Here is a 15,353-nt window from a genome sequence, read left to right on the forward strand (position 1 = left end):
ACCCATTCAAATACATTATTTCTTAAATATAATTTATTGACTTCAAGGAGGAAGGAAAAGAGCAAGAGAGATAGAAACATTGATGAGTGAGAGAACCATTGATCAGCTGCCTCCTGCACACCCCACACTAGGGATCAAGCCTGCAATCTGGCCATATGCCCTGACCAGGAATCAAACCATGACCTCCTGGTTCATAGGTTGATGCTCAACCACTGAGCCATGCTGGCTGGTCTATATGATTATTATTTCTATGCTAGGTATTCTTGTCATCTTATTTCATATGTTTGTGTAAATACATTTTTTGTTGTTGATGTTAATACCTAACTGTTTCTTATTCTCTCTTTTGCAATGAGGTTAGGTTTGTTTTGTTTTCTATGTAAAATCAACATCCTATATTTAATGTTACTAGTTGTTTACTTTAAAAGTTCTTAAAAACATTTTTAACTTATTTACTTTTGAAAAACTAGGATACTGGTGAATGTACAGATCTTGCATATGTGGATCCTCAGCTAAGAATTGCTTCCTTCTCACAGAAGTGTCAGATTTTACCAGGTATGCGATAATACATGTTTGTGCTCTAGTAGTACATGTTGATCCCAGACACCTGGCTATGCCTTTGAATAGAAATTGTACTTTAGGTCCCATGATACAATCAACAACACTTACAGCTGTACCCCATTTCTGCACTGCTGTGGTGTAGCTGATGCAGTTGGGACTGCTCTGCAAGTGGCCAGAGGGATTATGTTGACAGAAGGAAAGGTTTATGTTCTTTGGGCAAAGCTGATCTCCATATGCAATGTCAGCTGGTCTTCCTTGCCTATAAGATGTCACTACCTCAGGTGTTATAAATTGGGAAAGCTGTATCTCCCATTTAATTACCCAGGATAAGTTCTTTCAATTATACACTTTTTTTCTCCTGCATGTTACAATGGGGGGAAAGTGAGATATGCAAGTTTATGGTCATGCCAGTGTTTCCTATACCAAGAGTTTGCTTTTCACTTACTTGGAAGATATTTGCATACATTCCACAGTGAGAAGCATCATTGAAGCTCTCTGCTCACCAGAATCAGAGGACTTAAAATGTTCCCACTAGAGAATCATTCCTTTAAATTAAGCGTTGCTATTTTTCACTTTCTTTCAAAAACGCAAAAAAGTTAGGAACAGTGCAGCACATTGATATTGAAGTTGAACTAACTAACACCTTCTGTTAGAAGGTTTCCCTAAATGCCCTTGACTCTGAGGAGAGGAAAAGAGGGCAGGCAGTAAGGTGAAGGTCACACAGACAACCTCTACCCACTCACTACTGGCCTTAGGCTGCACATGGCCCCGTATAAATGAGTGCTGGACAATGTGCAGGAGAAGTCCTGGCTAGACAGCTCCTTCAGTACACACACTGACTTAAAACCTGATTCATTTTGCAGAGGAGGATTTTCTATCACCATCTCGCAGAAGTTGCCGTGGCTGCCCCTCAGAGATACCTGTTGACCACAAAGATCTGAAGGATGCTCTGACTCATTCCATTACAAAGCTTAATGCAGAGAATAATTCAACTTTCTATTTCAAGATTGACATTGTGCACAGAGCAACATCACAGGTATGTAAATTAAGCTTACAAAGATAGTGATATTATAGTCTATGTGCAAACTGCTTATTAATAGTGCCACTGATCTTGGTTGGGAAATAGTATACCTGGTAAAAGGAATTGAATGTCAAGTCTCAACCTCACTACATGCTTGCTATGTGATCTTGGACAAGTCATTTAGAACATTCCATTTTCTGTCTGCAAAGGACTGGGTGAGACTCAAATAAGCCTTGGCCAGGTAACTCAGTTGGTTAGAACATTATCCCTACGTGCCAAGGTTGCAGGTTCAATCCCTGGTCAGGCACATGCAAGAAGCAACCAGTGAATGTATAAATAAATGGAACACAAAAAGAGATATATGTCAATACATTATCTTCTCAAAATTTAAAGTGTTACATAAAGTCTAGCAACTATTATATAATTAATAAAATGCAGGGCAAGGAAAAGCTACTCTTATTCTCTGCCTCTCTAGAGTTGTTCCTTGTTGTAGCATCACTTAGTGCCTTGGGATCAGCCACAGGTCAGACTATCATCACCCAGACTCTCTTCACACTCTCACCTCCATGTCACTTACCCCCTGCCTACGTGTCCTTCCAGCCCACAAATGTACCCTCTAGGACAGTGGTTCTCAACCTGTGGGTCGCCAATCTGTGGGTCGCGACCCTTCGGGGGCCGAACGACCCTTTCACAGGATAGCCTAATACCATCGGAAAACACATACATAATTACATATTGTTTTTGTGTTTAATCACTATGCTTTAATTATGTTCAATTTGTAACAATGAAAATACATCCTGCATATCAGATATTTACATTACGATTCATAACAGTAGCAAAATTACAGTTATGAAGTAGCAACAAAAAAAATCTTATGGTTGGAGGTCACCACAACATGAGGAACTGTATTAAAGGGTCGCGGCATTAAGAAGGTAGAGAACCACTGCTATGGCTTCATCTTTTCTTCTATGCCCTGTCAAAAGATAAGAAACATCCTAGTCTGGGGGTCAGAAGATCCAGTTCTACCAGAGCCTCAGCCCTCTACCCCGGGCTGTCATTCACACTCACTCAGTCTAGTGGCCCCATCTGTAAAATGAGGAGCTGGGTGAGAAGAGCCCAAATTTTTTCCAACTCTAACAGCATATGAGTAATCTACTCATGGACAAATTTCTATTATAAACCTCAAAACCGGCCTCCCTAAATGTGAACAAAATAGAACCAAACTGTTTCAGCAAACCAACATAATCTGATGGGGGGAGGGGTACTTCAATTATAACAATTCATACTTTTGGCTCAGTAATTGAATTTCTAGAAATTTAAAATAGAGTCTTATAGACAATGATACTCATTGCAGCTTTAACTATAAAAGACAACATGGTAAACTGTCAAAACGATCAATAATATAGAAATGATTAAATACTATATACTGGCATATCCTTAAAATAGAGTATCAAGGAGCAATTTTAAAGCATCTTTGTGAGGAGTTTTTGATGTAGCAAATGCCTTGTGTTAAAATATGCAGTGGGGAAAAAAGAGACCATAAAGTTGACTATACATTCTGTAGTCGGGTGTGTTATAACAAGCACAGAAAACAATACTAAAAGGAGACAAATGCCTCCAACTATTCACAGTGGTGGTTTAGGTGAGGGCACAATGGCTGCTTACTTTCATCTTCTGATTTCCTGTATTAGTTTCACTACTGCAGGGGAAACCTAACCAAATGGTATTAAAATAAGTCAAAGGAAGGTTGAGAACCACTGCTATGGCTTCATCTTTCCTTCCATGCCCTGTCAAAAGATAAGGAACATCCTAGTCTGGGGGTCAGAAGACCCAGTTCTACCAGAGCCTCAGCCCTCAAGTCCTGGGTAACCCCGGGCTGTCATTCACACTCACTCAGTCTTATGGCCTCATCTGTAAAAGGAGGAGCTGGGTGAGAAGAGCCCAAATTTCTTCCAACTCTAATAGCATCTGAGTAATCTACTCATGGACAGATTCCTATTATAAACCTCAAAACCGGCCTCCCTAAATGTGAACAAAATAGAGCCAAACTGTTTCAGCAAACCAACATAATCTGATGGGAGGAGGGGTACTTCAAATATATCAATTCATACTTTTGACTCAGTAATTGAATTTCTAGACATTTAAAATAGAGTCTTATAAACAATGATACTCATTGCAGCTTTAACTATAAAAGACAACATGGTAAACTGTCAAAACGATCAATAATATAGAAATGATCAAATACTGTCTGGCATATCCTTAAAATGGAGTATCAAGGAGCAATTTTAAAGCATCTTTGTGAGGAGTTTTTGATGTAGCAAATGCCTTGTGTTAAAATATGCAGTGGGGCCGATACCGGTTTGGCTCAGTGGATAGAGCGTCGGCCTGTGGACTGAAAGGTCACAGGTTCGATTCCGGTCAAGGGCATGTACCTGGGTTGCAGGCACATCCCCAATAGGAGATGTGCAGGAGGCAGCTGATCGATGTTTCTCTCTCATCGATGTTTCTAACTCTCTCTATCTCTCTCCCTTCCTCTCTGTAAAAAATCAATAAAATATATTTTAAAAAAAAATATGCAGTGGGAAAAAAAGAGACCATAAAATTGACTATACATTCTGTTGTTGGGTGTGTTATAACAAGCACAGAAAACAATACTAAAAGGAAACAAATGCCTCCAACTATTCACAGTGGTGGTTTAGGTGATGGCACAGTGGGCTGTTTACTTTCATCTTCCAATTTCCTGTATTAGTTTCACTACTGCAGGGGAAACCTAACCAAATGGTATTAAAATAAGTCAAAACTGACACTTGGCTCTCCTCTTACTCAGGCACTTATTCCTGCCCCTGACACCACAACCTTTACTCCCTCATTTCACAGGCACATGACCCATGTTAGTGGTGTACTCACATGGTTCACCAATCCATGCAATTCTATTGTTTAATTTGAATTCTTTATTGTCTAAAGTATTGCATATGACTCCTTTTTCCCCCATTAACCTCTCCCAGGCCGTTCCAACCGCCAGCACATTCCCTCACCCCCTACGGTCTTTGTCCATTGGTTATGCTTAGATGCAAGCATACAGGTCCTTTGATCGATCTCTTACCCTCCAGGCCCCTGCTTTCCCTCTGAGGTTAAATGGTCTTTTCGATGCGTCTATGTCTCTGAATCTATTTTTGTTCATTAGTTTATGTTGTTCATTATATTATACCAATGAGTGAGATCATGTGATATTTATCTTTCTCCAACGGGCTTCTTTTGCTTAGCATAATGCTCTCTGGGTCCATCCATACTGTTGCAAATGTTAAGAGTTCCTTCTTTTTTACAGCAGCATTGTATTCCATTGGGTAGCTGTACCACCATTTTTTAAGCCACTCATCTGCTGATGGACACGTAGGCTGTTTCTAAATCTTACCTTTTATAAATTGTGCTGCTTTGAACATAGGGGTGCATATATCCTTTTTTAATTATTCACTTTTAAAGTATTTCATATGTCTCCTTTTTTCTCCATTGACCTCTCCCCTACCCTTACCACCCCCAACATATGCCCTCACCTCCCTAGTGTCTGCGTCCATGGGTTATGCTTATAGGCATGCATACAAATCCTTTGGTTGACCTCTTACCCACCCACACACCCCAATGCTATTCTTGCGTTTGTCAGCTTTTCTTCTCAATTCATATTTCTGCTTTCTTGTGAATCTCCCTTATTTTTGATGCAGGAATATCAGCTACTCCACCATATATTGCATATCAGAGGTTTGCTTTCAGGAGAGAACCACTCATTTTATACATGACTATCTAGTCTTCATAGTACTTATAGTCCACTGTAAATTAATGAATCAATATTCTAGCGTGGTATGTTTTGTTTATGCTGAGGATGCTAGAGGAACAACAATAGGCAATGTTGTTACTTGAAGGGAACTGACATTCCTTCACTTGCCAAGTCAATTTGAAATATGGTGAGAATCTCAAACTTACTTACAAAAGATGAATCTTTACTGGTTTTTACATTTAAAGAGAACAATTTGGCTGTTCTGACATGATTATTCAAGGAAGCCCTACAAGAAGCAGCCGAGTTACTAGAAATCCATTTACCATGTGATGAATTTGCCAAATGACCAATTTTTGCCAAAGATTTAATTTACAGATTTGGTCTTGCCTTGGCTCTGCATATTTAGTCCTATTTGGATGTATGTCCATTTCAAGCTGGTTTCAGGTGCCAAATGTTTCTTAAATTCCCCGTTTGCACATGTGAATGATGTGATTTTTGTCACAGGCCGTTTATTTTTCCCTGCCTCTGCCGCCACTGTCCCCATTGCTGTCCATATCCCTCCCTGTCTTTGCTCAGATGAATATACTTCAAGGATCTGTGTGTGCACATTCAGGAAGTTTTCCTTTAACAAAGTACTAGAAATGTCAAGGCATATGTATATGTCTAAGACTTCCGATGCAAATTGCCAAATTGCCAAACTATTTGCAATTATGCCAATTTACATTCAGACCACCTGGCCATAGGACCTTGATCATCTTGCTTTGAGTTCTATTCCTACCAACAGTGACTGAGGCTGTGTGCTTCCCACACGTGGCCAATAGCAGGTATCACCTCTGTTTTTTATCTTTGCCAACATGTGGAAGATTAAAATGCTGTTGCATTGTTGTTGTTTTTTATTTTTGTTTATTAATGAAGATAGTCATAACTTCTTTTCTGAAATACTTGTTCAAGTCTTTTGTTCATTTTTTCGTGTTGGGCTTTACATGCATAAGAATATTAATCTTATACCATGTTTATCCCAGCTTTTATTTTTTTACTTTGCTTGCTGTGAATTTTGAGAATCAGTTGTCCTTTTGGTCTGAACAAATCTAGACATTTTTTTCTCCATTTAGGTTTTCTTCCTCTACTTTTCACCTAGGAAAGGCCTTCTACATCTTGAGACTGATGGATACATATTTATATCTTTTGAGTTTATTTTTTTAATTTAAATTGTTAGCACATTTGGAATTTATTTTGCTATGTGGTTCTCTCTACTTTGAAAACAAAGGTTGAGCAGGATGGGTTTGAGCAGGGAAGACTTTTGATAAGAATGACACCTGATAATAACAGCAACATAGATGCCATCCTGAGGCCCTCAAATGGAGGATTTACATCTATTTAATTCCTTCTTCTTGATCTTGAATAGAGTTGAGACATCAGTTGTGGTTTGTGTCACATATTGTCCAGTTTCTTAGGCAACATTACTGTGATCAACATTATTGTTACAGAAAATTGGATTAAGATATATTCTAAACTGAGCAAGAAAACTCATGATCACCAAAATATAGACCCTAAACCCCTCTTAGAACCTTCCTCCCCATTTACACCTATACCTGGAGTCTTAAAAGTTAAGTATCAAATTTTTCTTAAAGATGTAACCATGTTTACCCAGCAGAACAATGCCAGAAAAAGTAGAGGGGAGCTTAGCTCTTCCTATGACTCTGTTCTCCTGCTCTCTTCCTCCCGCCACAAGTTTTCCATGCTTTTAAAAAACAGAGAGAAAGGGAAGACAGCTGTGTTTTGCTTTTTCAAACGACATTCTACTATTACCCTGTGATTTCATTTATTTTATTTTTTAATATGCTTTTATTAATTTTAGAGAGAGAGAACCATCAATCCGCTGTCTCCTGCATGCCTCCCGCCCGCCCCCCCACCCCCCACCTGGGGATTAAACCTGCAACTCTGGAATGTGCCCTGACTGAGAATCAAACTCAGGACCCTTTGGTGCCTGGGATTATATTCAGTGAACTGAACCACACCAACCAGGGATGGAACTTCATTTTTAAAAATAATAGTCATCTCTCCAGGTCAACTGATATATTCGTGTGTTCTTTTACACACACACACACACATTTAGATCCTAGAATTAAGTACTGAATAACTTGAACTACAAATTGGGCCATGTCAACTAACTTTTTAACATACAATTTAAAGTCATTTTTACCAAGTATATTTTTTAAGTGTAAGAGATATAAGATATGGCCTTTTGAAATGACTTTTAAAAAGCCATATGTGCAATTTTATTGAAGGGAGTACATTTTAAAAAGCATGAGTTTAATTTTTTAAATAAATAAGGTGTGCCTCTTTCATATAAAAAATAAATAAATAAATTGGGCCACAAAATATTCATTGTGGATCCAGCATTGAATAAAGATTAAAACTGCTGCTAAAGTACTGGCGAGTGTGGCTCCGTTGGTTGAACATCCTACTAAGCACGAAAAGGTTGTGGATTCAATTCCTAGTAAGGGCACATGCCCAGGTTGTGGGCTTAATCCCAAGTATGGGGCATGCAGGAGGCAACTGATGGGTGTTTCTCTCTCTCCCTCTTCCTTCCACTCTCTCTAAAAATTCATATAAAAAACTATTGATAGAGATTAAAATGGTTTCTTAATATAAAACAATTAAGAGAGGCAAACTACAAAATCCAAAGAATTGTTCTAATTATATAATTTAACCCACAATTTCTGTAGTGACACTAATTCGGTATTTCTCTGATTCAAGACTTGGAAAGACAATAAACCATACTGTAAGAAAATGTTTAAGTTTTTCTTCCTACTCTTCTTAGATTCTATTACAACTTGAGCACTTGAATGTTGTTGAATAATGAAACCCAGAAAAGTATAAATATAAAAATTGTAGACCAAACCGCAGCCAAATATTTTACACATGCATAAAACTAAAAGTTTAGTTGTCAAACATTTGTACTTTTATTAGTATACCTCTCATTTGATCAGTGTATAATTAGAACTTTGATATTCTCCCCTAAGATCCCTTAGGGAAAAATATATCATTCATTATATAATATTTTAAAAAGGTTCTACTTTGTGCTAATTAATTTTCTAGGTGGTGGCTGGATCAAGATATTTTATTGACTTCACGGCCAGGGAAACCACATGTTCCAAGGAAAGTAATAAAGAGTTGACTGAAAGTTGTGAGATCAATAAAGTTGGAGTGAGTAGTCATGCAACTCTCTACTTATTCCCTGGAAATCTACTTGATATTTTATACTTGTTTAAGTTTTCATGAATAACACTGTTCTCTCTTTTGGCCTTTGTTTACGGACAGGAAATGCTAAGATGCACTGCTGATGTTTATGAGAGATCTTGGGAGAATATAATTGAATCTACTGTCAAATGTCTATCACTAGGAAAGGTATGATTTGCTCATTCTGCAAAGTACTATTTGGGATTTGAAATGAACCACTATTTAAATGAATTGGGGGACTATATCTTTAGAATGGAGAGAACTCTCACATGTCTGTGCTGACCTCTCTTTTTTATGTCTAGAAAGGAAAACAACAGTCAGTCCCCTAATCACTTCTCACCCATCCTCAGCGTCCCATTCTTCAGGAGGCTCTCTCTTTTTTTAAAAAAAAAAATATATATATTTTATTGATTTTTTACAGAGAGGAAGGGAGAGGAATAAAGAGTTAGAAATATCAATGAGAGAGAAACATCAATCAGCTGCCTCATGCACACCCCCCACTGGGGATGTGCCTGCAACCAAGGTACATGCCCTTGATCGGAATCGAACCTGGGACCATTCAGTCTGCAGGCTGACACTCTATCCACTGAGCCAAAATGGTTAGGGCTGGGAGGCTCTCTCTTAATGAAGGGCAGGCCCTGCCTTGCAGAGCCAATACTAGCTCTGCAGCTTTAAGATGTGCCTGAGATGCTTCACTGGCATCTGCCTCCATCCAAGGGACTTGGGAGCAATACAGACCTCAGACTACACTCCACATTGACTGAATCCAAATCTGCATTTTAACATGGTCCCCAGGGTTTCATACCCACATTCAAGTGTGAGAAGCATCAGTTTGTATCATCTTTTCCAATTCTCAAGAGAACCTTAGGAGGTAAGTAAGACTTTTCCCATTGCCAAGGATGAGACACTAACAATTGCAAAGATGCTGAGATCCTGGAATGGATAATAACATGATCACGTGCTTCCTCTGTCCCAGGCACTGTACTGAGGACTTCACACATATTTTTCTCTTGACAACTCTCTGAGGCAGGTGCCCTGTATAGGTATATATGTGGTCTAACACAGACATTATATAAAGGCTGTGTTTCAAGCTTGTGAACATGACCTAATATGTTTCAGCCCAACAAAGTAATTATGGGCATATGCTGCATATATATTCAGTCCCTAAAGCCATTTATGGTCTTTTGGTATGAAAACTGCAATTGTGCTAATAGAATTAGTATCAATTAATAAATAATGTGCCATGGTATTATGTAGTTCAACCTCCCAATTTTTCCAGATGAAGGAAAACCTCTAGTTTAGAGGTGTATTATTAAGAAATAGCCACACATTATAAAATCAATCAAAAGAGGAAAAGATATTCATTCTCATCCTTTCTTCAATATTAACATAGCATTTAATACCTGGCTATGACATTGAAGAGCGCTGATTTTTACAAAAAAAAAAAAAAAAAAAGACAATATGATTGTCTTCAATTGCTTCTAATATGAGGGAAGCACCCACTTCATAATCCTTGCTGTGTTCTGCCTAGGTAAACAAGACAGGGCTTTAAACAGCTACAGTTGTTTGTGGAGCCATCTGCCACTGCTACTTCAACTTATCAAATGCATTTGATCCTTTGAGTTTTTATTCCATTTCAAATATTATCTGTACTTTTCAATAAAGAACCAATGATGTCAGGAAAAAGTCTCCTCTTGACAATGGTCGCTTCACTCTTCTCTTGTTGAATGATAACACCATATTAACAGAATTTTACTGTACTTACAGAAGCAACTAAGGCCCTGTGTGTACAAGGGCCGATCTCAGGAGGCAGGGGCACAGCCAACATCTGAGACTGTGGCCTCTTGACCAGTGGGCAGAATCTCCACGCCTGGCACAATAGCCCCAGCGACCTGTCAGCAGCCCTGAATGGAAGGACAAGAAGATGGGATAGTGTCAATAGAGAAGAATGCCATTTTATCATTCTGTTTCTGGGTGAAATAAAGTTTGATCTTAATGTTCTCACTCCTGGTTCATTCACAGTAGTCTGCTTTCAGCCACACTCATCCTGCAGCAAAGTCCAGTTGATCAGAGAGCACGCTCTGCCATGGAAACTCATAGTGCAACTCTGGAACAGGCGGGGATCCCTCAAGTGTGCCTTCCCTACCACCAGGACCTCATCATGGCTCTAAATCAAGGGTTTGTGGGTGATGTTTCCATCAGCAATCTAAGGAATCTCTCTACCTTCCCTTCTTCCTCTCTCTCCTTTTTTTGTTTCCTCTCTCTCTCCTGATCTGATTTCCAGCTCAAAGTTAAGTGATTTGTCTTGTTTTTTTACTTTTTTTAAAGATCTAGATAATTACCAATAAAGAAAACAAAAAAATATGCTTTGTTAATAGGATGCCTATCAACTTATCACTAACAAAGAATATCAAACCTCAAAAAAGTTTAAAGAAAATTTAAAATTATCTTTCTGGTTCAAATAATGGTAAAAAGTAGAAATCTAATAGAATCAAAAGTGATAAGAGATTTTTAATTTTCTGTACTAGGTATTTACTGAGTGCCTATTGGAGCCATTTACCATGCTAGACAGTTTCTGTTTGGTGTGTGACTTAGTCCTCACAATAACTCTGAGGTCCCCAGAACCACCTTGCATTTGCAATGAGGAAACTAGCTCCCAGTGCTCAGAGTCACATAATTACTACTGGACAGAGCTGGCATTCATAGCCAGACCTTTTGAACTTCATTACACCGAGTTACCATGAGGTATTATTATCAATGTCGGCATTACAAAAACACATTTCTGAATCTGACATGATCATTGTCTCAATACAGAAACCCTTATTAAATATCTTATTGTGTCTGATGCTGTTTTCAGTGCTGCTCAGTGTAAACTATGACTGAGTCAAGCACTGGCATTGGCTATTTACTGTTTCTTTAGCACTGGGTCCTGAAAAGAAGAGAAACATGTGTTAAAAGACATAACTCCTGAAGGAATTTATAATCACATTGAGAAGTTAGGACTAGAGCATGTGGAACAGACATTTGACCCATGCCATGATCATTTGTGGAGCAGTAAGCAGACCTAATGAATGGGATAGGAAGATATGGAAGAAATGGAAAGATAAAATTAAGCCCAACTTGTAGTTTGAATGTGAAATAGGTAGTAGAGAGCCTCTGACAGTTCATGAGCTAAGATCTGCTGAGAGTGTATAAAACACATTATTCTGAAGACTCTGTAAGGCATTGATTAGAATTAGATGAGACTGGACTCAAGGCATATTTCAGGTACTTTCACAGAAGGATGACCACTCGGGCTGGTATATAAAACCTACAGGTCTCACTCAGCAGCATGAGGTATTTCTACTATAGACCTTTGTTAGATAAAATAATCATGAGTTTCCTGTAACCCAGAACCTACCTTTCACTCTTTAAATATTTGTACCCTCCTCCCACTCCCAAGCCAAAGGCACACCCATGTTTCTGACCTTGGCTCTGAAACCACACAGCTTCCTCCATTTATACTTCTCTTCAGGACAGGAATTTCCTCTTGTTCAGCCCAACCCACTTTCCTCATATTGCCCAGGCCAAGTACCTCAAGCAGGATGCCTTTACCAGTTTTCTACCCCTGTTTCCATTTCCTGCTAAGCCTCATCCCAATCTGTCCTGCACTCCTGCTTTACCCCACCTCCCCCAGACCCCTGCTGGTGCTCTGTGGGAGAAGGCAGACCACCCCAAGCCTCCTATTAGAACATTTAAAAGAGCCCTGGCTGTTTTGGCTCAGTGGATAGAGCATTGGCCTGTGGACTGAAGCATCCCTGGTTCGACTCCGGTCAAGGGCACATGCCATGATTGATCCCCAGTAAGGGGCATGCAAGAGGCAGCCAATTGATGATCGGTCTCATCATTGATGTTTCTTTTTTTTTTAGTGATAATCATTCCTTTTTTATAATTAAACCTTTATTGTTCAGATTATTACATTTGTTCCTCTTTTCTCCCCCCATAACTCCCCTCCACCCAGTTCCCACCCCACCATCCTCCCTCACTCCCCACCCACTGTCCTCATCCATAGGTGCACGATTTTTGTCCAGTCTCTTCCCGCATCCCCCACACCCCTTTCCCCACCAAGAATAGTCAGTCCATTCCCTTTCTATGTCCCTGATTCTATTATAATCACCAGTTCATTCTGTTCATCAGATTATTCACTTGATTTTCAGATTCACTTGTTGATAGATGTGTATTTGTTGTTCAAAATTTGTATCTTTACCTTTTTCTTCTTCTTCCTCTTCTTAAAGGATACCTTTCGGCATTTCATGTAATACTGGTTTGGTGGTGATGAACGCCTTTAGCTTTTTCTTATCTGTGAAGCTCTTTATCTGGCCTTCAATTCTGAATGATAGCTTTGCTGGATATAGTAATCTTGGTTGTAGGTTCTTGGTATTCATCACTTTGAATATTTCTTGCCACTCCCTTCTGGCCTGCAAAGTTTCTGTTGAGAAATCAGCTGACAGTCGTATAGGTACTCCCTTGTAGGTAACTGACTGTCTTTCTCTTGCTGCTTTTAAGATTCTTTCTTTGTCTTTTGCTCTTGGCATTTTAATTATGATGTGTCTTGGTGTGGTCCTCTTTGGATTCCTTTTGTTTGGGGTTCTCCGCGCTTCCTGGACTTGTAAGTCTATTTCTTTCACCAGGTAGGGGAAGTTTTCTGTCATTATTTCTTCAAATAGGTTTCCAATATCTTGCTCTCTCTCTTCTTCTGGCACCCCTATAATTCTGATGTTGGTACACTTGAAGCTGTCCCAGAGGCTCCTTACTCTATCTTCGTATTTTTGGATTCTTTTTTCATTTTGATTTTCTGGTTGGTTGTTTTTTGCTTCTTCGTATTTCAAATCGTTGACTTGATTCTGGCAATCATCTTGTCTGCTGTTGGGAGTCTGTATAATATTTTTTATTTCAGTCAGTGTATGCTTAATTTCTAGTTGGTTCTTTATCACAACATCGAGGGTCTCATTAAGTTTATCGGCAGTTTCTAGAAAATTCTTGAAAAACCTTAAAAGTGTGGTTTTGAACTCTATATCCAATAGTTTGCTTTCCTCCATTTCTGTCATTCGTGTCCTTTTTCTTGGTCTCCACATTTTTTATGCTTCCTTGTGTTGATACAGTGTTTTTCTGTGCTAAGTGTCCTCTAGGGCCCATTGGTTCAGCCTCCCCAATTACCTGAGGAGGACACTCTTGGTGCACCCTCTTGTGGTCTTTGTGCACAGTCTTTTTGTAGTTAAGCCTTGATCATTGTAGGTATCACTGGGAGTAATTGGCCTCCAGGCCAATTGGCTGTGAGAATCAGCTGTGTCTGCAGTGGGAGAACTTCTGTGCTGGAGACACCCCTCTAGGGCAAGACTTGCTTCAATGGGGCTTTGGGGCTCACTGAGTCTGCCCCCTGAATGTGTCCTTTATGTTTCCACAGAGCTGCAAACTGGATGGTCCCACTCTGACCTCTGGGCTTCCTGGCTCCTGGATATCTAGGGAGGTGCTTAATCTAGCCTTTGCCTGAGGCTACCCAGCAAAAGCCTCCCTGCAGGGCTTGGGCGGGGCGGGTCCCACGGGATGCACAGGGCAGGGCTAGCAGTTATGGCTGCTCTCAGTCTTGCCCTCAGAGGCTTTGCTTCTCAATGTCCTGGTAATCGCTGCAAGCCCCTGGGAGAGAAAGCTGCCCTCGAGTTCCAACCGCTGCCAGACAGTCCCACTTCTCCCGTATGAGTCTGGGTCCCTAGAGACTCACCCGGAATTGGAGCTCAGAGCCTGAGACTCCCTCCTGATTGAAAACGACAACCACACCTTCAGCCGCCAGCCCACTCCGCACGTACCTCCGTACCTTAGTATTTTACTTCATCACTGTGCCTCCTCTGAGTCTCGGTATGCTTTTCTCTTTCCTTCTAGTTGTAGAATTTCCACTCAGCCAGCCTTCCTGTGGTTCTAGGTGATGTCTGTTCTTTTCGTTGTTCTTTTGAAATGGTTGTGCGAGGCAGCAATCTCCCATGTTTACCTATGCCGCCATCTTGGTTTCCATCATTGATGTTTCTATATATCTCTCTTTCTTCCTCTCTGAAATCAATAAAAATATTTTTTCAAAAAGAACACTTAAAAGAACCCATTAGATATGAGAACAACCCACTCTTCCAGAAGTCCCAGGGTCTCTACCTGTAAGTTAGATTATCAGCAAGCAAAATATTATCTAAATACCTTGCAAAAATTGCTCCTGTTAAATTATTTAACTTCAGCCTTTATTTTACAAGAATCTCCATTTGGCCACCACACTCTGTGTCTTGCAAAATTTAACTAGAGGTATTGCCCAATATTCGCATTAGCAGCAGTGCAGTAAAATGGATAAGAACCTGGATTCTGCAATAGGACTGCCTGAATCAAAAAGCTGGAAATATTCTTAAGTTATCAACATTCCAGTTTCCTCATCTGAAATATTAGATTATTAATATGCTCACATCATAGGTGTCTGGTGAGACTTGAAAGAGGTAATTCCTTTAACTGGCATAATGCTAGGACATGGCAACCATTCAGCAAAGTGTAGATATTGTTGCATTACTAGAACATAACTATGTTACTTTTAGTTTTAACACTGGGGAAAAACATTGTGTCAGACAATGAGGTGTCTTTAACAGAGCATATATCCCTTTTTTATCTTTGTAGCCATACACATGTTTGAAAGGTTGTAATCAGCTCATATCAAGTGGCTGGTAATATTTACTCCCTCATTTTCAATTCCATAGT

General features: G+C 39.6%; 1 protein-coding gene and 1 pseudogene across 2 annotated transcripts in view; both read left to right on the forward strand.

The window, feature by feature from the left end:
• LOC308516865 (kininogen-1-like) overlaps positions 1-10,594 on the forward strand; it is a gene marked incomplete at its 5' end in the record, with an annotated part of 53,423 nt that extends 42,829 nt beyond the window's left edge. Inside the window, 5 exons of the mRNA XM_081087976.1 lie at positions 468-552; positions 1,422-1,594; positions 8,451-8,558; positions 8,673-8,759; positions 10,359-10,594. Of these exons, the coding sequence (XP_080944102.1) occupies positions 468-552; positions 1,422-1,594; positions 8,451-8,558; positions 8,673-8,759; positions 10,359-10,439 (534 nt within the window). The 3' untranslated portion in view covers positions 10,440-10,594. The remainder of the gene's footprint in view (positions 1-467; positions 553-1,421; positions 1,595-8,450; positions 8,559-8,672; positions 8,760-10,358) is intronic.
• LOC308515343 (histidine-rich glycoprotein-like) overlaps positions 1-15,353 on the forward strand; it is a 285,767-nt pseudogene that overhangs the window by 224,548 nt on the left and 45,866 nt on the right. The window lies entirely within an intron of this gene.

Source organism: Myotis nattereri (genome assembly GCF_964212035.1).
Source record: "Myotis nattereri genome assembly, chromosome: 3".
Classification (NCBI taxonomy): Eukaryota; Metazoa; Chordata; class Mammalia; order Chiroptera; family Vespertilionidae; genus Myotis; species Myotis nattereri.